Source organism: Phalacrocorax carbo, chromosome 4 (genome assembly GCF_963921805.1).
Source record: "Phalacrocorax carbo chromosome 4, bPhaCar2.1, whole genome shotgun sequence".
In the NCBI taxonomy this organism is placed as follows: domain Eukaryota; kingdom Metazoa; phylum Chordata; class Aves; order Suliformes; family Phalacrocoracidae; genus Phalacrocorax; species Phalacrocorax carbo.
Window position 1 is genome coordinate 69,205,307 of NC_087516.1, and position 23,240 is coordinate 69,228,546.

Genomic DNA, 23,240 nt, shown 5'->3' on the forward strand with positions numbered 1-23,240 from the left:
CAGGGCAGCAGCATGGGAAAGCTGCACATTTCAGAGCTGATCTCATACAGAAGTAGAAAAAGCAAATTCCACTAAAACCAGTATCTGTTCAGCTCCCAGCTTTTGTAGTGGTGGAAAGAGTCTACAAATTAAGTGCAGTTTGCTGTAAGTAGTAAAAAAATATTTCATTTCTTTACTGGTTCTTGAATTCGGTATTGTAATACCCAGCAATGACACCACTGACCCAAGGTAGCTGAAAGGCATGCCCCCACTCCCACTGACCCCTTGGAGACTGTTCCCTGCAGAGCCGCAACTCCCTGCAAAACTGTGCAGCTACACAACAGCCCATTGCTTCCTCCATCAGCATTGATACCAATGCTGTACAGCTCATCATACACACATGAACAAGTAAGAAGGGCCTGGATGGGATTTTAAACAACATGTTGTTTCTTGCTTGCCGGTAGGAGAAAAAAAATAAAAGGCACACTGAGTAAAAGAGGTTTTACCCACAATCTACCAGCCCATGATAATCTCTTTTACCCCACTCACCTGTGTCTCTGCTGCAGAGGGCCTGGCACCAGGGGCCACCATGGTCACCCAGAGCCAGTGGTCCAGGAGAGCCCCTGTCCCCTGGGGCATCTCCTTCCCAGCACCTCAGGAATAGCAGAACAACCCTTGCTCACATTGCAGCAGGCGATAGCCACAATATAGCTAACCCCCAGGCCCAGCTCATTGGGGCCATTAGCCAGCTTTTCCATCCCACTGCTGGGTCACCTAGGGGCAGGGGTGGCCCTTGGGGCACCAGGAAAAAAGGGTGGGGGAACACTCCTCACCTCAGCATGCTGTGGCTCCGCATGCAGACAGCCTGCCCTTTCCTCCCCACTCACTCCAGTCCATCCCCAAATGGCAGCACCCAACTACCCTGGGAGAGAAAACCAGCAACACCTCATATCACACCACTGGAGTTTGATGGTTTTAATGGTAATTAAAGAAATCAACAGGGTACATTTCAGCTTTGAAATACAAGTGCAAAAAGGATATAATATAATGTTTTCTGTACATTTCTTACAAAATATTACATACATCCCATCCTGAAGTGGTACTTCGCACACCACTGAGCCCACGCACTGCATGTGCACACCAGGTGTAGCTTTTCCCCCTTATATGCAGGACATAGAGCTAACAGAAAGCTCCCATTGGAGTCTGGGCAGAGGCTCTTACGGCAGTGGTAGGTAAATACAAGGGGTGAATGCAGGGACCTTTCTGCCCAGCATGCCCAGGCACAGCTCCCGGAGTGCCAAGCCACCACTGTGCCCTTGTGGCAAGCGGGCAGCATCACCCTGCTGGCACTCACAGCTCTTGGCTGCTCTCTGATTTGGTATAGGAAATTGCTTTTCTCACTGTAGTTTGGCGTTTTCTGTGTGTCTGGCATCACCTTCCACTTCACAACCCATGTGGTGTGCCCAGGTCAAGCCCTGGTGAACTTGCCTCCATTTTACCCACAGCATCTTCCCAGGAAGAAATCAACCAGGCTATATAGCAAATAAATTAAACCCCTCCTCCCCCCATACCTCCCAGCACCAAGGCTGTGGGACACGTGTCAGTATCCGTCCTGGCAGTCATTGTCATCGTAGTCAGCAGCAGGCTTGTTGCGGTAGGCACCTGGCCGCCGTTTGCGGCTCCCGCTCTCCAGGCTCTGTGGAGAGCTGTCATCCCCATGGCTACTGGACTCACGGGTGGCATCCTCCTGCGAGTGGCTCTCCTCCTCCTCCTCATCCTCCTGGGACTCACTGTTGTTGCTCTCTGTGGACCTGCTGTCCTCACCTGTATTGTCCTCTTGGCTGCCATCATCCTCTGGGGATTCACTCTGGCTCTCAGCTGATGTGCTTGGCACGTCCCCATCAGGGTTGGAGTCATTCTTGTCCTCCTTTGACTCCTCCACAGTGTCCTCTGTGGACTGGCTCTGGTCACCATCATCTTCCCTGGACTTGCTCTTGTCACCCTGGTCTTCCCTGGACTTGCTGTCAGGAGTGGAAGGTGCACTCCTGTCCCTGGCAGACTCCTGGTCCTCCTGCCCTTCCCGGCTCACCACCTCCTGGGAGGTGTCCTCTGGGGACTCCCCAAGCTCCTTGTCTGATTGCTCTGCAGTGCGCTCCCTTGACTTGCTGCTCTCGCCCTGCCTGGAGGGGCTGTCCTCCCCATCCCCGTCCTCTCCCTCCCCATCCTCCCCAGAGCGGCTGGTGCTGTTTTCCTCTGACTGGCTGGTGGCAGGCTCTTCTGACTGACTGTTGTCCTCTGTGGATGGGCTGTCTTCTCCTGAGTCAGTGTCCTCTACCTCTGGGGACCTGCTGTCACCTTCCTCCCAGTGGTGGAAGCCAGCCCCCAAGCCGCTCTCTCGGCTGCTCCCTGGGGCACGGGGGCCAGCACGGCGCCCCTTATAGCTGCTGCCTGGGCCATCGAAGACGGAGGGGTCATCGCCCTGCATAGCTTCATCCTCAAAATTATAGCTCTCCTCCTCCTGGCTGCTGCTGCTGCCCCCACCCCGCCTGTAGGTCCGTCCATACCAGCTGCCGAGGTAGTTCCTGTACCGCTGGTGGTCTGCCCCAATGCTCTCACTGCTGCTACTGCTGCTGCTGTCGCCATGCCCTCCACCAGCCCCAGCATCCCCATGGCCAGCATCATGGCCGTGTTCGCCTGTCCCATCGACACCAGCCACGTAAGTAGGACCTTCGCCCCTCTCCTCTTCCCCATTCTCATCGAAGGTGTCATCCCCACTGTCATCCTCCTCATCCAGGAGCCCACCAGCATGGGAAGTAAGCCCGCTGACTCCAGTGCCATGGCGCTCTCTGTTGTCACCATCATCAGCATCCCGTGCATCCTCCTCCTATGGAGGTGACAAATGGAGACAAATGCAAAGGCTTGCAGGTCACAGGCACTACTGGCACTGCTCACCATGCAGGCCAAGCGCTACCCTGACTGACACTAGATCTGGGGCTAAGTGCACTTGCCTCACAGACCAAAACACCCCTCTCCACTCACTCACCAGGAAACCAAGGCCATTCCCGTCCTGGGCACTTGCAGCCTCGTGGTCCACCCAGTTCAGGTGCTGAGCCTCCCCAGCTCTGCCTCCCTTGTCTTGGCCACCATGCTCACCCAGCTCCTCGCCCACGGCGTTCCCACCCGCCAGGTCCCCGGCAAGGGCATTGTCCCCCCTCTCCATGCTGGCAGGAGGATGTCTACCATCTCCACCACCCAGGAAGTTGCCCAGCTTGTGGATGTAATCTTCACTTGCTGTGTCCTGGAGGCAAAACATGACACAGTGCTTTGGTTTATTAAACACCTCTGCACATCTACTGCTACTGCTGTTGGATGATATACTGCTCCTAAGCTATGCAAGTGCTCGAGCCTTTTTCATTGCTCACACCTCAGCCCTTCAGTTGTTTCTGCTGATGCAAAAAAAAAAAAACATAGCCACCAACAGAAGGGCAACTCAGAAAAGCCCAAACCATGATGCTTCAGAGCACAGAAACTCCTTTTTCAGGACTAACACAGCAGAACACATCAGGTGAACTGGGAATGTGCACAGGGAGGCAAGATGAAATGAGGTGAAACCAACGCAGCTTGAAAAGACTGAGTAGATGGGCAAAGCTCAAAGACCCACAGAAGTGGCAGACTCTTTCTGCAGGTGCCTGGTCCAAGGATGCCTGCCCAGGGCTGGCTCCCCATCCCAGACTTGCTCTGTGAACGGCTGCCACCTGCACGATGGGGGCACCCCCCGGCTTACCTCCTGCTGGGTGCTGCGGCGGGGTCGGGCAGGCTCACGGCCAGGCACCTAAACACATCCAGGAGACAGCTGATCAGTGACTGGTGTGCTTTGGCTGGGCGAGACCGATGGGGTTTGGGGTTTGAGTACCTGTCCAGTGGGTACTTACGGGGTGAGCACAGGCTATGGCCCAGAGGAGCAGCACCAGGAAGGCAGCCTTCATGTCAATTGTGGTCCCTGCAGCTGCAACGGGGAGCGAAGTATTTGCACACTAGTGCAAAGCATCTGCACATGCCCCTGCCTGTAACTTGGCCCAGCAAAGCCCTTCCAACTGATACAGCCTTGCTGTCCTGGCACATAGTGCTCAGCCTAGCATGTCAACAAACAAGCCAAGGGATTTTTGCTCATGCCACCTCCTTGCATCTCCTGTGCAGGAACTTCCCTTTAGTTTGCAATTTGAAATACCTGGCCATATTCTTGCAGATTTTTTGTCTAAGCATCATTAAAACTCCTCCAAATCCCCTGTTCCCATGGTAATGTCACCCATCACCCAGCTGAGCTTGCTGGCTATGACAGGAGCCGGCACCACAGATGGGCAGCACCATGAGACCATGGGGCTGCAGAGCCGTGCCTCCCACCCAGTGTGGTCCCCACAGCCCCAGAGCAGTGCACCCTGGTAAGATAACCCCGTGGAGCACTGCATCAGTCTGACATCCCAGCAGCACTGCTGCCTGCACAGGCAAGTGAAGCAGCAGGGGGCCTTCCTCCAGCTCGGCTCTCAATTTCCAAGTCCCTTAGGCAGCCCAGCACCACATCCTCATGGGATATGCTAACAGCACTGCACATCACCCTGCACCCGAAACATGCTGGAGCAGAGAGCCATGCTTCTGATTTCTTACCTTACAAAGCAACACCTACATCCCAGCTTACAAATCTCTCCTGCTTTCTCCCAAAACTTGCAAGGAAATTTACAACCCCTGTCCCCAGAAATTGCCATTTTCACTCCAGGCAATACCAAAGCAACTGAAAGAAATCTAAACCTTTACCTTAAGGCGTGGTGCAAGTCGGTGTCTCTTCCAGTGCTTGGGATGGGGCAAACTGGCTGCCTGTTTTGGGATGCCCCCAGGCTGTGTGCCCCAGTGTGGCTGCACGGGCATTTAACAGCTGGCTGGTGCCGGCCCTGGGCAGGGGGCAGCCAATGGCACCGGCAGGCAGCACTGCCACGTGCGGAGGTGTCACCGGGAACTGGCCTCCCACGCTTCCTCTGGCCTCCGCTGGGACGCCGGCCCTAAAAAAGCTCCTTGTGGTTGCAGGATGACGAGACAGGCTTGCAGTTAATGACTAACTGCGCCAGCCCTGTGTTTTGACTGCTAAATTTATTCTGTTCACACACTTCCCGCCGTGATACACACAAACAACTATGGCATCACCCACGCCAAGCACCGGACCCCATCCCAGGGATGGCATCCTCCTAATGTGTGCATTTGGGAGCGACGTTTGCCCTGTGCCACAGGCCAGGATGCTGAAACCTGTGTGGGACCATTCCCCTGCTGGGACTCAGCCTTCCCCTGTGCCTCAGGACAGGAGCACAAAACATTGTGCTAGAAGGAGAGGACATGCCTATTTTCGTGCCCACACATGCGCTCGTGCAAGGGAGAAAGGAAATACTAAATGAAGGTGTGCAGGGATGATCCCACCCCCTGTACAGAGGGAGTGTGGCGTCCCCAGCACTTTTTCCAGCTGCTGGCCAGGGCATGAAATGTCCGCTCTGGAAAACACGGGCAACAACACATGCACATGTGTATGGGCATGTACATGCAATTATATATATATGACCACATATACATGCACCATATATACCCCAAGGTTTCTTGGTGTAGCATGGATTACCTACTCTAAACAACAGAGTAAGCCAGCAGCACAGAGCGCCAGCTCACTCACAGACAGTATGAGAGGGAGCTTGCACACATGCACGCACCCTGCCAGCGCAACTGACCTCTCTGCCCGTGCAGTTTAGGACAGGACCAGCATGCCCCAGGCATACACCAGCTTTTCCTTTTGCCCCAGCCTGGGTGGAAGGAAGGCGACTTCCTTGGCTGTCTTTGGCCATTGCTAAATCCTCCATGCCCACAAACGCCCCATCTCTGCTAATGAAAAACACCCTGCAAGTGCAAGTAGGTTGCTTTGAAGCAGGCAAGGAGTCCCTGCTCTGCAAGCTGCGCTCTTTTCACAGCCAAGCCACAGATGGTGGGCATGGCCACGGGGCAAGGGGACCATGAGGAGGGTGCCTACAGGTGGTGTATTGTTGGGAAAGGGTAAATGACAGCATTGATGCTCTGTGAGGAGCATTTGCACATCCTCTCTAGGTGGAAGGAGATATTTCTGCTGCCCTGGGTAGAAAAAAGAGGCCTTCAGACAGCAAAGCCCCAATCCAGGGAGCCACCGTGGCAGGGTAAGCCCATGAAACGTGGTTCACCTTCAGTGGCAAACAGCTGCTGGCCTGCCCTGCTGTAAAGCCCTGGCAAACCAGTCACCTGCAATAGCACTTTGGTACGGTGACCCAAATTCCCAGAGGGCAAGGCATAGCCCAGGGGACATGGAAAGGGCTGCAGGTTTACAGGGATTCACAGATGTTGGCACTGCCAAATAAGTCACTTAAGGAAACTTGAGCAGGGTCAGGATGGAGCCAAGGCTCTGTAAACTGCAGATTATCTGAATTTGCTCAGGATGTATCATCAACAGACAACAGCATCCAGCAAGCATCCCCCATGCTGTGACACCACTCCAGCTTGGCAGGGCATCTTATGAAACCAGACATGTCAGTGTGTTGGCCCTGCTGTTGTGAATGTTTGCTTAATTTCATCCTCCGAAATCTCCCGCCTCTTCCCCCCATCATTACCAGCCAGGGGACTGTGCGTGTCTGCCCTGTGAGGACTGTGCAAGGACTACGCAGGTGCCAAGTGTGACTAGCATCTTTTTTCTCCTTCCTCCTGTCCCCCATGCAGGGAGGCCCTGGTGCTACCCTGGCCCTGCTGCTTTCCCCACAGCCCCTTGGCCTCGAGACAGGCACCATTAAGCCACTCGCTCTCACACATGTGCACACCTTTGGCAGATGGTTTCCCTCTTCTTCCCCACCTGACCCGTGCTGCAGATACTACAGAATATATTTTCCTCTTGACCTGTGACAAAATTATACCCGTCCCTGGCCAGATATGAGTTCACATTGCCAGCCTTTTTAAGGCACCTCCAACAATTACCATTTTTTGTTGTTTGGTGTTGGTTTGGCTTTTTTTTTGGTTTTTTTTACATCAAACCTGCATTTAGCTCAGCCCCCAAAGACCTGGTGCTGCATTGCATCAAAGTACCGCTGTGTGAGAAGGGGATAAACACTGAGCTGTGCATACCTGGCATTTTAATAACACAGGTCACTCACCACCCCACCAGCCACCTGTCCTGAGGTCACCTCCCTCCTCACTGGTGGCCCTGAAACATCCATGGCACCAGTGCACCCAAGAGTGCTCACTGCCAGCACCCCGACCTGACCCCAAGTCCCTGCAGCCTTCAGTAACCCTGGGTTGAAAGACCAAGGTCTGTCTCCCAAATCCCATCCAGAGAGCATCCCACAGCATCAGCCTGACTGCCCAAGCAGCTCTGCCTTTGTTTTGCAAGGAAAGGAAACCCCAGCCCACACATTGTAACCTTAAAATAAGCCTTAAAAACAAACAAACAAAATCAACAACAAAAAACCCAACCCCAAACCATCAAAACAATAACATTTAGGATTATTGTTGTTACACCAGAGGTGAGAAATGGAATAAGGGTGAGGGAAACAGCTGTCTGACTAGTGTTCTAAATACCACTGTACATTTCCCCAAGTCCTACTCTCCCAAGATGCTACATTGCTGGAAATGGCTGGGATGGGAAGCAGCAAGGCAAGGACGATGGAAGAAACCTGGCCAGGCTAAAGCTGGCACCCTCAGCCTACCAGGGAAGAGGTGGCTGAGTCAGAGACAAGAGGCCTGGCAGGGCTGGTAAAAAGATGCAGAAATTTAACTTTTCTGTTTGACAAGTTGGACTGTGCGGTGTTCATGAGGACAGAGAAAAGATATGAGTGCAGACAGCAGAAGGGATTAGAGATGCCAAAACCAAGATAGAAGATGGCACTGCAGAGAGCAAGCTGATGGTAGAGGCACATAATGGCTGCTCTCCTCTGTCAATTGAGACATCTCAGCATTGAAAACTCAATAAATTAATATTTACCAAAAAACACACTGTTCCTTCTTTTTTTTTTTTTTTCTAAGTCCAAGGTATTGTCATAGTATTCACGTTGCTGGTGCACTTCTCATTATACCTATGGGTTTTGACAGCAGCATCAAAAGGAAAAGGACCAATGAATGAACTGGTACAGGAGAGACCAGGAGGAGAACAGGACTCAAGGCACATGTCCTTGGCCCTTTCCCAAAGACTCAACATCAGCTCCTGCCTTATGGTCAGATCCAGATCCAAATCCCTTTGCTGAGCACGTACTGGTGACAGGGAATACAATGCAGTGCTGCATTTTCAATTTGGAGCAGGCAGGGAAAACTTTGCCGCCTAAATATTTGTTTCCCCCTGTACCTGGCACATTAGCACCAGGAATTACCCAGCACCCAATCCCAAAGGATTTATTCCCATACTGCTCCTCTAAGAAAGGGTGCTCAGCCTTGCAGACCAGCCAGGTCCCCGCATCGCTATCTGCTTCACAGGTGGACAGACCACAGCTGGCAGCTGTGGGTGCAGGGGGGAGAAGCAGCCTAGCTTTGTCTCCTCCACACATGCAAAGGATCTGAGCAAAGGTGTCATGTCTGTTCCCTAAAGTCTGAGTAAGTATTACCTGCATTTCATAGCATTAATGTGACACATAATGCAGTAGCTAAATAATAACATTTTAGGCATTTGGAGAACAGCATTGATATTTCAACTCCTCCCAGACGCAAGCCTCAAAGTTACAAATACATGGCAGATTGAAGTTACCAGAGTGTTTTTTTCACAGTGCGGAGGAGGGCACAAGCTTGGTTTATGCTAAGCCTTTAAAATTTGCTATTTCTCCTCACTGGAAAAAAAAAAAACACATCATAGGAGCCTGAGACCTGGATTACAGACACGCACTAGACCCCTGCACAAGACCAACAGCCTTCTTCCCTTGCCCGCTGACAGCACAGGGGTAGGATCACTAACTCACCCATAGCTGTGTACCATGGAGTTTCCTTTATAGCCAGAGAAATAAGCAGTTTTAAGGCACCAATCATTTGCCCTATTTCAGTTACCTATTTCAGGTTGAAATACATCACACACTGAAGTCTCCATGACACTGCTGAAGAAAGGTGACCACTGTGCTGATCTTGTCCTACCAACAAGAGTTCCATGCTCTTTCCCAACACACGTGCAAGACAATTTCCTGAAACCCCTCTCTCCCCACCTCCATGCCAGCCCACACTCCCATCACTTCCATTTCTAGCATTTTTATACCACCCTCCTCTGAGCAACGGGCTCCAGGCTCTTTGCAAATGTTTTTCCCTCAGAAGAAAATGCCACGCAGAGGCACTTGTCAAAACTAGACCTGTGTGGCCACCCCCATCTATCCTGGATGCTGCAGACAGATGGGATGGGGACAGTAAGGACCCAGCCCTGTAGGCTGGCTCCATGCAGAGCCAAGCAATTAACTCTTGAAATGAAAAACAACTGTGGGAGTAACAGTGTGATTACTTTTTCCACATGCAAGGTGTACTTGCCTAACAGGTGCCAGCTCCATTCCTTTTACAGGAACCGAAAGTACTACTTGTGAATAATTGGGTATGCTCCTATTGCCAGCTGCTGGTTTTCAGGCACACACAACCATCACAAGTGAAAGCCCCTTCCTAAAAGGCTGCAGCAGGTGGAAAGTACAAATGGAGGCTGCTCAGCCCCTTGCACCTACCTTTTTGGGAACAGGACAAGGCTGCTTCCTCCGCAGCCCCTGTCCCTCCTCACCCCTGTCTCCACGCACATGGCTCCAGCCTCTTCTGGGCAGGGGATCCACAAAACAAGCACATTGCCTTGACAGTCTGTTTGGACAAAGGCTCACAGGTATTGTACCTGTTCTGTGCTACTTTGCAGTTTGTGCTTCTACTCATTGCCGCAGGGAAATGCATGGAGCAATAATGGGTATTTGTATTGTACCCATTGCAACTGGAAGTCATGGCTAGGCAGGCACCTTGTGCCATCTCCGCTAGATGCGTGTGACCAGATTCTCAGGTCCTATAAATGCATATTCATCAGCCAGCTTGGCTGAAATCTCTAATTTGAGGCCATTACTTCATCAGCTATGGACCAGGTGCCTAGCTTCTGTCTGGCCACTGTCAGATCTAACACACCTTCCTGCACACAGGCAAAACTGCAGCTTGCTGCCCTCGGTCAAAACAAGAGCAGGGACAGACACTGACAGCAGTAATCATAGCTACAGCAATGCGTAATTACAGCTCCTAAAATTTCATTCAGAGTACAATATCTTTTACAATCATTCCCTGCTCAGCAGTCAGTCCCTTGGGAGGTGGGAGCAATAAGTATTTGTCAATCACAAGCTGTTAAGGCTCAATAACAGAGCCTTAGCATGAAAAGCCCTCTCCAGCCATCTCCCTGCACTCACCCCTGCTTCAACTGGAATCGCAGAGATGCCAGCCAGACACTGGCAAAGTAGCGTGATGCCAGTGCTCTCAGGAAATAAAATACAGCAATAAGCTGGGGCTGGCTTTGCCCTCGCATAAGCTGGCGGCTTGGGTGACCTGCTCCAAGTTGCAGGTTTGAAATACAACCAGCTGCACTGTGCATGCCTATCAGATGTCTACAAACGTTTCACAGTACCCTGATGTCTTGTTGGAAGGAAAAAACTATCAGAAGGAAATGACTGATTGAAATGATTGTATGAAATAGGGACTGCATGAGTGCAAATGGGTGATGTGAAGGCACAGGCTGCCTGGAGTGGGCAGAGAGGTCAGGATAGGGTTGGCAGCTCGAGGGATGAAGGCTTATGTACAGAGAAGACGACCCTCCTCCTGGAAGGTGGTCAGCACTCCTCTGGTTCCTGTACTGTCATTATGGCTCACTTGGTCTAAATTGGTTGCTGCTCAGTGTAGCTGGACAGGAAACATTACCTCAGTCCCTGGGAGCCTGGAAAAGCTGGACAGACACCATCAATGCAGCCGTGAGCAATAGACCAACAGCAATTTGGCTCTTACCTCCAAAGGACAGAAGCCAGTTTGCAGTTGTTTTCTCAACTATGAGCTTCATCCTGCAAGATGCTGAGCAGCTGTGAGCTGGGGCATCCAGTCTTCTGGGTGTGCAGAGTGCACAACTCCATCAGAGAACAACAGAGAAAGATGGTCCCCATCAGTGACTAACCCTGTGAGTGGAAACCCTGCCCCGTAGTCAAAGCATCATCTGTTGTGACAAGGTCTGCACACTGCTTGAAGATGTGTCCTGCACCAGGCCTCATTGGAATGAGGGTTACCAGACCCTTGGTCTGGCTCAGGATGATAAATTCTACCTCCAAGTTTGTCCAGTTTGCAATGAGCTAAATCCCTGAAATGCTTCACCTGAAATGTTCTCCCCTAATGCTGACAACATGCTTTTCCTTAGCCTTACTCATCTTTTTTTTAATCTTCAAAACGTTAATAACTCTTTTAAAAGACAAAAAAACCCCACTCCAAAATAAAAGAAAAAACCACTACCAAACCCCAAACAACCTAAAAAAACAAACTCAAAACAAAGAAGTCTCAACCAATACAACCATAGAAAGTAAAAGCAAGACAGAAGATATTAAATCTCTGGGACAGCAGAAGTGGTTCCCGACAGTCAAGAAGACATTTGTTTATTTGCAAATTTTCTCCTGTGCTTACAAAGTAATTAAACCCTCATTGTTCAAAACTCAACCCAAGCCTAACTGTAGTACCACATCACACATTGCGTGAGTTTCCCTTTGAGCTGAGCTCGTTCAGCACAGCACCTGTGCCACACAGCCAAACTGCTCATCCTACAGCAAAGCAGCAGTGTTTTGAATGTCAGAGGGACTAAGGAAAACCTGGAATGATTAAGTGAAAATACTTTTCCTGAAAACAACACGTGGAGTTGTTGGTGACAAACCCATATAAGCGCTTGACCAGCAGCCAAAGCACTGGTCTGGATTTCCCAGGGAGGCTGTACACAGTCCACTGCCAGTGCACTAAAAGGCAGCTCGGGAATATCACCCCAGCACTTGGCAGCAGCCACCCCCGATTCTGGGACACAAATCTGCATTTCTGCTCCACATTCACACAGACTGCAATATGAATTGCTTACTGCTTTTAAGACCTAGGTTTAGAAGATCTTCTATTTATTCACCCCAGGAATCAGTTTACCCAATTCAGATACCAGTTATAGGGCTGATCAACCGTTCACTCTCAACAATGTGATCACTTTAACGCTCTTCCTCCTTTGATCTATTAATGAATAAAGCTTCCCCCCACCCCTTCCTAGTTGTTCTTTGTAATTCTGTACCAATCAACCTAAATGAGCACTCTATAAGTGTCACACTGAAGTCTTACACAACAGACACATTCTACTGGACAAGTATATTCATACTCTGTTAAACTTCCAGCTGAATTAAATCTCAATTTACACATATATATATATATATATATACACAATCATTACAAATTACACATCTCAAAGGAGTTACATGTGTGACTGCACATGCTAATCACAGCCTTCTGACTCAGGCTATTTCCTCTTCACTATTCCTGCTGGAAACCCCTCTTGTCAAACAGTGCTCTTTTTTTTTTTCCTGCATGCTGAACGCGTAGAAGAATATTGCACAGGAGACAATACAAGCAGAAATCTTAAAAAAGTGCTCATAAGAAATGAACACTGGATAAGCAATTACCCTCATGCAGGGGATTCACACTTTTGCATAACCAGTCACAAACAAAAAGGTGTGGAGATATGTTTGATAACCAAGCAGGGAAAACACAGGCAAGGTGCTGGCTGGGGAAGCAGGGTCAAGAACCACTGCCTGTTCCCGACCTGTGCGGTCCCACAACTGGAGCAGGTATACAACACTCCCCTGCAGGCTGCTTTTTTGTTTTTTTTTAACGTAACGCCAGGGCTCAAGTCATGACAAAAGGTTTCCTGAGGGTTTCTAATAATTGTGTCACTTGAAATGTCTGCAAGCTCTGGCACTGTCTTCCTACTCAAGTCACGTATGGTAACTGTAAGGTGCCCATGCTGTGGGAGCAGCCCTGCTCTGCCCAGATGTAATTATGCAGTTTGCTTTGTGGCTTTCTATAAGGAAGTGGCATCACCACCTCTGCCTTCTGCCAGGCACCTCTCCTGAAACAGCCCAAATGGGAATGCAGAGCCATAAAAGGACTTCCTCTGCCTGCCCAGCTGCACAGGGTCAGAGTTGGAGGATCCCTGGAAGCATCACCTCAGCTTACACACCAGGGCATCCTCTGCCTTCAGCAGGGTCTATGCACTCCTTACTGAAGAAATTGGGCCAGAATCACAAAAAATGATTCATCTCATCCATACTCCTCTCAGCACTGCGGGCTTAAGCACTTCACTACTCAGAGCATATTGAAATCTTGCCCATGTCCACAGCCATCATCTCTTCATATGACTAATTTGCTCCAGCAAGTACACTCAAATCTTTCCATTCCCTCCAATACCTGCTCACACAACTGAAAAATAAATGGAATAAAGGAAGGTTTTGGGTTGATTCTCCTCCCTAATATTTTTCCTTTTTAATAAAACCAAACCCCAAAATAAAGCTAGTGAGAGCTGGCCAAAATTAATACAAATGGTGCACTCAAACAGGCATTGGTCAAAAAACACTTCTGTGAATTTTTCAAGAAAACCCATTTCCCAGCATAGATCCATTAGCAAAACCAGTCCATGCCAGCTGCGTGCAGTACTGGGGCAGTCCCACAGCACAGCACTGCTGGTGGCAGCCATAAACTTTCTGCTGAGCTGGCATGGGCTGGGGACTGACAACAGCCAGGGTTGCTCTGAATGAGCTTTTCCTGACCCACCTGCAGTGTGTATTGTACTAGGTTTGGCAGTGATGGCCATTTCTCCAGCTGATCAGGTGCTTACAGCCACAACTCCAGCGCAGTGATGCAGTGTAGGGAAATGCTGCCATGATGGAGGTATAGGATGCAGCACGGAGGTGTACAGACATGGGGGGCAAGAGATGGGTTCATGCTGGGCACTGCAGACCCCTCAGCTATGCACAGCTCACCAATGCTTGGGCCTAGAGCTTCTGGCTTTACGGGTAACAAACAAACTAGCAAATGCATAGTATTATTGAGAATTTTACATATAGAAATATTCTAAATAATTATTCTTTCTTTCCTTTTCTGTAACAATTACATCCTGATGTGACAGCCATGGAGACCTTGTGGTACAATGTGTGGTGCTGCTAATAGGCTGGTTTTTTTCTGGCTGTGGACTTCAGGAGCTGAATTTCTGGGGGAAAGCAGGCAACACTCACAGCTTCCTGCAAGGTGGTGCCTCTGCACAGTGCTCTGTTTGCGCCCAGTTTGGGTTCTGCTTCCCTCTGAGCACAGCGAGAAAGGCACCCGTGCCCACGCAGGGAGAAGATGCAGCATCCTTCTCCTTCCCACCACCTCATCCCACGGTAAAACTATAATTTGACTCCTCTCCCCACAGCTATTTTTGGATTCTTAGCACTGAAATTAGTGTAACTTGTTCAGACAGGAAGTCGTTGCTATAGCGCTAGAGAAGGGTACGTGGAAATGAATACCAGTCTTTGATTAAAAGATAGATGTCTAAAACCCTTTTAATAAAACATACCAAAACCAGCATATTAAAAAAGGCCTATCAAAAGAATGCTCTACTTCTTTATCCTTACTTCATTTACGCAAAAGGCAATGGAAACACATTTATAACAGTACTGTATAATTTACCAAGGTGTTTCTGCAATAGCAAGGAAATGATCGAACAAAGCTCTTTAAATAAAAGTAAATAACAAGAAAATTAAATAAATAGAAATAAAAGTTCTACTATGCAAGACACTTCTTGAATGTCCAGAGTAAACACAACCATCTGGAATTGTCCATGAAGCCTTCGCTCAAAAAATCATTTAGAACACATACAGAAGAGGTGAGGTGGATTTGTGTAAAAATCCAATAAATTGACTGAGGACAAGTCAGACATACATTTTAAATCAGCTCAACTACATTGAGCCTTCACTAATCCCAAACCTTTGCCTAAAGGGGAAACAAGTCCATTTAAATACCTTCTACGTTTCTGGTGCTGGGGGAGCTAGAGATGATGGACAACTTATGGCAAGAGTGTTTCTATCTCCTCACTCCTCCCTTCTTGCCAGAAGGTCCCTATGACCCTGTGAAAAGCAAGCTGCCTGCATATTCCCCTCCCAGCTCACCCCGTCTTGTTGCTCCTTTGCTCCCCTCTACGCAATACAAATCCAGTGACCTGAGCTACCCCAGAGATGCATTTGGACTGCAATGAAAACCACCAGTCACTGTAGCAATGATGCTGCCCAAGTCTGCAAGATATTTATCTCTTCTCAGTGCCCTGTTCCCTTCATGTTTAGTTGACTTTGTTTTGAAGTAAACATCTCTTCAAATACCTTTCCCACCAGAGAACTAAAACGTGGCAGGCGTGGACTGCCTTCTAAAACTGCTCCCATCAGGTAATTCACAAGTGGTATATTTAAACCCATCACTTGCTGAACAACAGACATTATACCCACCCGCCCACAGACACTTCTTTGCAAGAGGCTGTAAGCAGCAAGACATCACACACGCAAATGGCAGACTTGATAGGAGCCTGACCTTCATGCTATCATAAATAACACACACTCCTCAGTATTTATTTCTATTTAAGGAAGTGGTAATTGCACAAAGTCAAGGATGCACATAGCAAGGGAAAAACCTGAGGGAAGAGGGGAGCAGTCACCCAGGGCAGAAGCCAGGGGCACAATGCTGTGGGGGATACCAAAACCCTCCTGTGCCCTGCAAACCCCTGAGAGCAGCTGCCCGCTCCAGAGCAATGCCTAGCTGCCCTCAGCCAAGTGAAAAAAAAAACCCAAGAGCTGCCACCCCAGAGCTCCGAGCAGCAAGCAAAGCTCCCTGAAATGCTGCCTCGGAGGCAAGGTAAGAAGGGCCCAGGAGCCGGACAGGGCTTGTTTAGTTGTACAAAACCACACTTGTTTTTTGCCAATTCCTGAGCAAGAGGGACCCAGCATTAGAGCTGAACTAAGCCTCTTCCAGGCTATATGAAATATTAGCAGAAGAATCAGAGCCACAACAGGAGATGTTGATACTCCAGGCTAAGGCGATGCCATTCCTGAATCAACAAGGAACAGATTAAGTGCAATGTTGCACAATTTTTATGTCTTCTTACAAAGGCTTTGCTGCTTGCCATCAAAGGTCACAGCACCTATTTAAAAAAAGGTCTTGACAAACTCCTTTATAAGTCTTAACATGCTTTTTACATCAGCTTCCCCATCACAAGTGGCTTTTTTTTCCTCCACTTATATTTGTTTCATGGTGTTCCCAAACAGCTGCAGAGCTGCTTCATGTGGCAACCAGCTTCAATACTGAATGAAATGGAATCCATCCATAATATGAAACGTGTTTGACCCCCCCATCCCTAGACTTAAATTCATCTACACAGGCAGCCTTAAGGCAAGTACTCAGCTGAACACCAGCAACGAGGTGGATGAACTGCAACAACATCTGATGCTATCTGGACAGCAGCATCCACTGTGTAACAGTCTGCTTCTGCGTTATGCTTCCCCAAAAGCCTCTAACTGCACTGTGCATCTGAAATGATTAAGTGAAATAACCACCAACTCTTGAGCCACACTTGGAGATCACGCACCTTGTGCAACATCAGCGCATTGAGCAGAATTGCCCATGCTGACCTCAAACTCTCCGTCTCATTATTAAAGCAAACGCACCCTTGGATAATATGGCAAGACAAAGCACATCTCCACAGCCCCAAACTACAGAAGGGTTCAGGTACAGGTAAGATCTTTTCAGTTTAGAGCCATGTCTACCTGTTGCTGGTTTAAGAACTTTTCGTGGTTTTTTTTTTTCCTTCCTTCCTTTTAAGAATTCAGTTAACAAAACGTTTCAGACAATATAGACCAATAGCTGAGTCTGGCTGGCTGAAGGGCAAAAATAGCCATCCTTCAGTCTGAGCTTTAAAATAGCTCCCCCCAACAGGAGTCAAATGTTCCCCGGCTGAGAAAGATGTTTATTTCTCTCCCTCTTTTTTAAACATTTAATTTCAGCTTATGTAGGCAATGTGGTCAAACATGACACAGCCCAGTGCAACAGCTCACAGGAGACAGGATGAGAGTGTCTAATACACTAACTGCATCATGCCTCAAAAGACAAAAGCCTGATTTAGCAGCAACACATGGGCAGCCTCATCAGAGCCTCAGCCTGTTTTGGAGTCAGTTCCCATGCATTGTAAGTGCGACTTGTGTCCGTACATTCAGGTGACAGGAGTCCTGGCTGGCACTTGTTCTCTTCTCAGGTATCAGGAAAACCACACACAGAAATACATTCAGTACAGCATTTAATAAAGATAGATCAAGAAATAAAGAGCAACAATATTTTTTAAAAAGCAATATAAGGTTTTGACAAATGAAGATTGCTGAAGGATTGGAAAACACCACATAATAAAGGAATTATAATGTGCAAGTATACAGAACTCCTGCTATATGGAATAAAACACTGATGATGGGGGGGCTCCTGGACTAGTGCATAAGATAAACTGTGAAAGTGTGAAACCACATAGTCTATATGGCTTTTGAACCTGTTTTTAGATGCAGGGCTGACCAACTAACAGGCTAAAAAGAACACATAGAAGGACTTTTAGTTTCTATGCGATTTTCAAAAATAGTTTTAATGATATGCCACATTTTATTGAGATCTTTCACTCAAAAACCTCTTAGGAGATAGCTCAGTTTCAAAATATTAATCATCAGCCCATATGCATTTATTATTATGCTCCATCTTAAGAGATGTTTGCTAATCTTGAAAGGACTCAGGATATTGCTGATCTCTAACTGAGAAGGGCAGCTTTTAGAGTCAAAAAAGCTATGCTGAAGTTTAATTTTTCAGGGTACAAAAATTTCAGTCCAAATTCGGTACGAGAAGCCTTCAGAAGGCAAATATGCTTTCTCATTTTACATTTTAAAAACCTGTAAATTGAACCCTCATACCTGGTATGGAAGTGTACGGCTCAACACCACTCTCTTGTGGGCAGAGATCTGAAGGCCTATGGCTGTACCAAGCATGCAGATGTGCAGACAGCTCCAATAAAAACAAATGCCTTTTCATTCTAACTCCTTCTTCCCACAGTCATACCCACAGATCTTTCCTGCCAGGGAATACAATGCAAGACAGGCATATTAATAAATGTAACACAAACATCTCTGAGCTTTACCTCTTCCTTTGTTTCAAGTGTCTGTTTAGCAGCTATCACAGTGACACATGGATAAATCAAAGTTTTTCACCTTCCTGCACTTGTCATCTTTCTTCCGTGTTTAATCTTTCTTCATTGTTTGTGTGCTGCATGTTCTCCCTTTCTTTTTCCTCTACGTGTAGGGGTTTTTTTCCTTCCAACAGCCATACTCCTCTTCTCCTCGCTGCAGGTCAGACTTACTGAAGACCAGCACATACTATTCACCAGTAAGCACTCATTTTGCCCAAAAATACTCTTAAAGAGAACCCCACATATCCAGCTTTCCCACCCTCCTTCTGGATAATGCATGACTTCACCATAACAGTGTAGGCTGCAATTAAAGAGCTGAAGTCTAAAATGAAACCAGGCATTTCATGTGAGGTACATCAATAATTGCACAGTACAGCAGACAACCAAAACGGGACCCACTGATGCTCCAATTGCAGTGATACATCAATCCTTCTCAAGCACATGTTGATGGAATGTGTCACATTCACTGCTGTCTAACAGCTATGCATGGATCAGGCAATATGGGGAATATCTGGTCTTAACTAATTAAATCAGGGTTAGTCCAAAGTCTACTGAAATGAGAAAGCTCTCCACTGACACATCTGCTGAGATGCATCCCACATTTTTGTATCCAACTCACAGGCTACAAGCACAGCACTGAAACACAAATGGAAACTAAAGCAAAGATCAAGCCAGGATATCCAGACCTCTGGCGTAATACTGGTATTAATTTAATTCATGCCCTTCTATTGTTGAGCCAGAATTGATGCAGCCATATACTTAATGAAAAGGTCATCTAGCTGTCAACCACATTAGTGCTCAAGTCCTTCCTCCCAAGTAAAACAGAGGTGGGGACAGGATATTATTTCACTTGGAAACAGAATAATTATCTAATGAGTAACAACAAAAATTTCTAGGCTGCAGTTTTCCAGCACAGCAGCTACTTGGTTTCCCCCTTACCATGATGGTACAGCACCTCTTTCTGGAGAGAGAACTATTAATCCATCGATGAAAGGGTTTCCAAAAATTGTGCTACCTGACACAGTGGGTCTGACTACAGGCTTCCTCACTAGTACTGGTGGCTCTGAGACAAGCTCAAGCCACCTGATGACACTCAGAAAACAACCAGGGATCTTTTCTTGGCCAAAGCATTTTGTTGTCAAATGCAAAACCAGAAATTTTGATTTAATGAACCATTTTGCAAATATGTAACAGCTTTGATAAACAATGTATAATCCTTCAACATCCTCAAAACCAAAGTATTTCCTCCCCCACCACCCTGTAACTCCAAAGCAAGCTGTTTAAACACACAGAGACAAAGCTTAGAAATCACATACATATTTTCCAATAATAACCTTCAAACCACTACAAATTTCATCTTCAAGTTCCTGCACAGTTCTTCACAGTCTGGCACTTTTTTATGAATTAACAATTTCAAGGCAAGTGTTAATAGCCATTATCCAAAAATCTTATGAGAAAAAGACCTAAATACTTCACTAGCATAAGATTAGCATTGGCATATTCGTCCTAATTTCTGGGGAGGCACCTGAATCTCTTTCTTCTGTTAGCTGAGGATCTGTTCATACCTGGAGTATTTAAAAGTCACAGAAAACCACTTATCTTTGATCCCCAAATAAAGCTAATCTGATAGTACAAAGAGGGATGCTCATGGCACACAATGAAGTTTTTAATAGATAAAAACAGTCATCTTTTAGTAATGCACAACAAAAGAAAAAACAAACGGGAAGTTCTGAAATATCATTGCTTCTTTCAGATGCTGACTTGCTGACAGATCAGCAGAATTTCAACTCCAATAGGCATGAATTAGTTTCCAGGCAAAGAAGCAGAGATAAAAGGGTAAGGGATTTAAAGAATTTTTCATGGGGTTTTGTTCAAGTTTTATTTTCTGCTTGGTCTACAGAGAGAGGGCTCAAGCAGTGATTTCAGCTTTTTTTTTTTTTCCCTTTAAATTTTATTAACAATAAATTTCACAGTTGGCCATAAAAAGCATGGTAAATTTTCATACATCTCTCACTGTATCTTGTCTAATCACCTTCACAATGCCTATTACCTTTTGGGATGAACAGAGTAGAAGCTAGTAAAACTGTAACCTTTAAAAAAACTATGTTCAAACATTATCTAAAATGACTGAATTTCCAGCATTTGCATTACAGTTCTTACCATTTATACACTTCATTTCATTTTACTTTGACCTCTCTTCCAATCATGTCAGCACAATATGCAAAGCGTCCTCATTAATAAGACATAATATTAGAATGGGAAATTGGAGGTCTGATCTGTTGACTTTACTGTATACGCCACTGGAAGTGCCTGTGTTCTGACATTGGTGCAACTGCTCCACTACTTCTGATCTGAGAACCTCCCAGAAAGTATTCCAGTTCAGGAGATGCATTTTATGGAATAATGAAATCAGAAGAAAAAAAGAAAGATTAAACTTATTAATACTGAATCATTACAAAACCAAAAGCCACAAAGCATCTGTTGCAGGCAGGCACCGCTTGTAGAGATTTTCACACTTACACCAGCTTGCTCTGTACCATCACTATCAGACAGCACAGCCATGGCAACAGCTTCAAAATAGCTGATGCCTAAGAGTTATGCAAGACTTTCCAGCCAATCTTATTTTTTACATTATTAGTTTAGAGCTTCACTCTTCACTCCTCTACCTTCTTCCTTTTTACAGGCTTACATCTGCCATGTACAGTATATTGAAACAATGCTAAAAAGTTTAGCAAGGACCAGCATCCTTTGTGCTTTACTTTCCCCCAGGCCCACAGTGTGACTGCCCCAGCTGATCCCTTAGTTCAGCTCTTCTGGGGCCAGCCAGTGTAGCAGAAACTATTGTACCCGCTCCCTTTGGCTCCCCTCCCCACAAAAGACTAAATATGTCCTTCCCGTACAATGGCTGAGCTCCACTGGCCCAGAGCCTGTGAACACTGAATGGTCTTTCTGATTCAATTAATTCCGCAGAATTACGCTAGCCCATTACCCCCACCTCACCCCATGGAAACCTAGGAGATTGTTTCCTTTAGTTTTACCATGAACCATAGAGCACCATCTTCCTTCAAATTGAAGCTTACAGCAAAACACACTGGCTGAGAGAGTCCATATCAGACACCAAAATATATCACAAGAAAAGCAGCAAGATTTTGCAAGGCTCAAGGATTTCCCGTCCAGCTAATCAAGAAAGAACACCTCTTCTACTGCTATGGTACTGTTTCTTCTTTATTTTTAATTAAAACCTTAGAATGGCTTGTATCTAACCCTCTGCAATTTTTTTTTTCATTTACTGTGAAATAGCTGAAGCTTTCATAGAGTATTATTGTTTGTTTTAAGGATAAATCATTTCAGATGTTAATGTCTAGAACAGAAAGAAATGTTCTCTGTAAGAGAAAACACTGTATAGTCATTGTGTTGAGGAAGATGATCTTTATCTGAATGCTGGGACCATTATTTTCCCTATAATCCTGCAAAACAATAAAGAATTATGCGATGGCCAACGAGAGTCAAACAAAATACATGCCTCTTGCAGAAGCATACAATTGTCCAGCTGAAAGCCACAGTGCAACCTGACTTCCCAACATTTGTCAGTCTCCTGTAATACCAGTTCAGGAACCTTAATCCAATAGACAAGGCCACAACAAAGTAGACTCACCCTTCTCTTTTCCCATAACAGAGAGGAGAGTTAGAAACTGCGGCTGATCTTGGAGGAACCTTTAACAAAGGTGTTAGTAGAACTGGTAAAAACCTGTAGCAAATGGGGCATCCATGAAGGAAATGCAGATTCTGGAAGATGACAAAACCCACCAATTGATATCAAATATAGACAATAGTTTTGACAACTAAAAGAGGTCTCATTTTGACCTTAAATTAAATCAAAGCCTTTTTGGCTTGAACTGGACTTAAACTACACAGGGCTCTGAAAAAAAACAACAACAACTCGACTAAAAACCCAGACCTCAACAAGAAGAAAATAAAATCAAATGGTAGAAGGGAAGTTTACAGATCGAACAATTACATTAAGTTAATGTGAATGTTTTATTTTAAAACTGTTTTAACATGTCCTGAAATACTGTTGTTCCAGGTTTTTTTTTTTTGCATTCAGCCAGCAAGAACTTATGGCCAATGGCTTTTGCAGCTGTAAGACTAGTAGCATCAGAGGGATCAATTCTCATTAGCAGCTATTTGCTGGTACAGAATAAGTGGAATAGTTTTATGCTCTGGTATTTATTTTCTTATTACAATGTCTTGTTTTACTCAAATCAGTTCTCTGCCTCTAACTCTGCCTTTTATTTTTATACGTACACACATGAGCCAGTTTATACACATATATAACATGTGTACACACATGCTCTAACAAGGGCTTTTGAAACAGACCTAGACATAAATTGCAGCTGGTACAGCACATTAAGGGTAGTGTACACCTTAGTTAATGAAAGAACAGACATTGCATGGAGAACTCTCCATTTCCACACTCATGAATTTCCACTTGTACACAATTACTTGTACACAAAACTCCATCCACCCAGAGTACTCATGCTGTGATCCTCACCTGGCTACAAGGACTATATGGGCATCAGCATTTCTTGCTAACAAGCTTGGCATAGCAGCAGGTGGAGACCTTTCACAATAATTACAAGACATCCAATTTTATTGCAGTCAAAAAAAGTTTCTATGGGATGATTTAGAAAAAAATCACATTACATGGTTTCTTACTGATACTTGAGATATATGAATGAAAGCTCAATTCTGAAACTTCTCTGTCATTTTAATAATTATGAAAATCAGTCTTAAAACATGTCACCTGACTCAAGGTTTTACAAAAGCTTATTACCCAGGTCTCATCCTCATGAAATGAGCATTCATGCCTATTCTACGCAATGAGAAACTGAGTTCCAAAGCTGACCCACTGTCTTCCAGATCTCTTTTCTAAATGCCAGACAACATTTAC

At 46.4% G+C, this 23,240-nt stretch overlaps 1 protein-coding gene across 2 annotated transcripts; it reads right to left on the reverse strand.

The window, feature by feature from the left end:
• Positions 1–936: 936 nt before the first annotated feature.
• Positions 937–12,397, reverse strand: DMP1 (dentin matrix acidic phosphoprotein 1). Of its 2 annotated transcripts, XM_064450361.1 has the most exons (5): positions 4,789–12,397; positions 3,912–3,985; positions 3,764–3,811; positions 3,023–3,277; positions 937–2,863 (listed from the first exon to the last, which is right to left on the reverse strand). In XM_064450361.1, exons 2-5 carry the CDS (start codon positions 3,963–3,965, stop codon positions 1,580–1,582), a joined length of 1,641 nt encoding a protein of 546 aa, XP_064306431.1. In that variant the 5' UTR covers positions 3,966–3,985; positions 4,789–12,397; the 3' UTR covers positions 937–1,579. The 2 variants fall into 2 exon arrangements, with proteins under 2 accessions (XP_064306431.1, XP_064306430.1); XM_064450360.1 differs by lacking the exon at positions 3,023–3,277.
• Between the last annotated feature and the right edge of the window lie 10,843 nt (positions 12,398–23,240).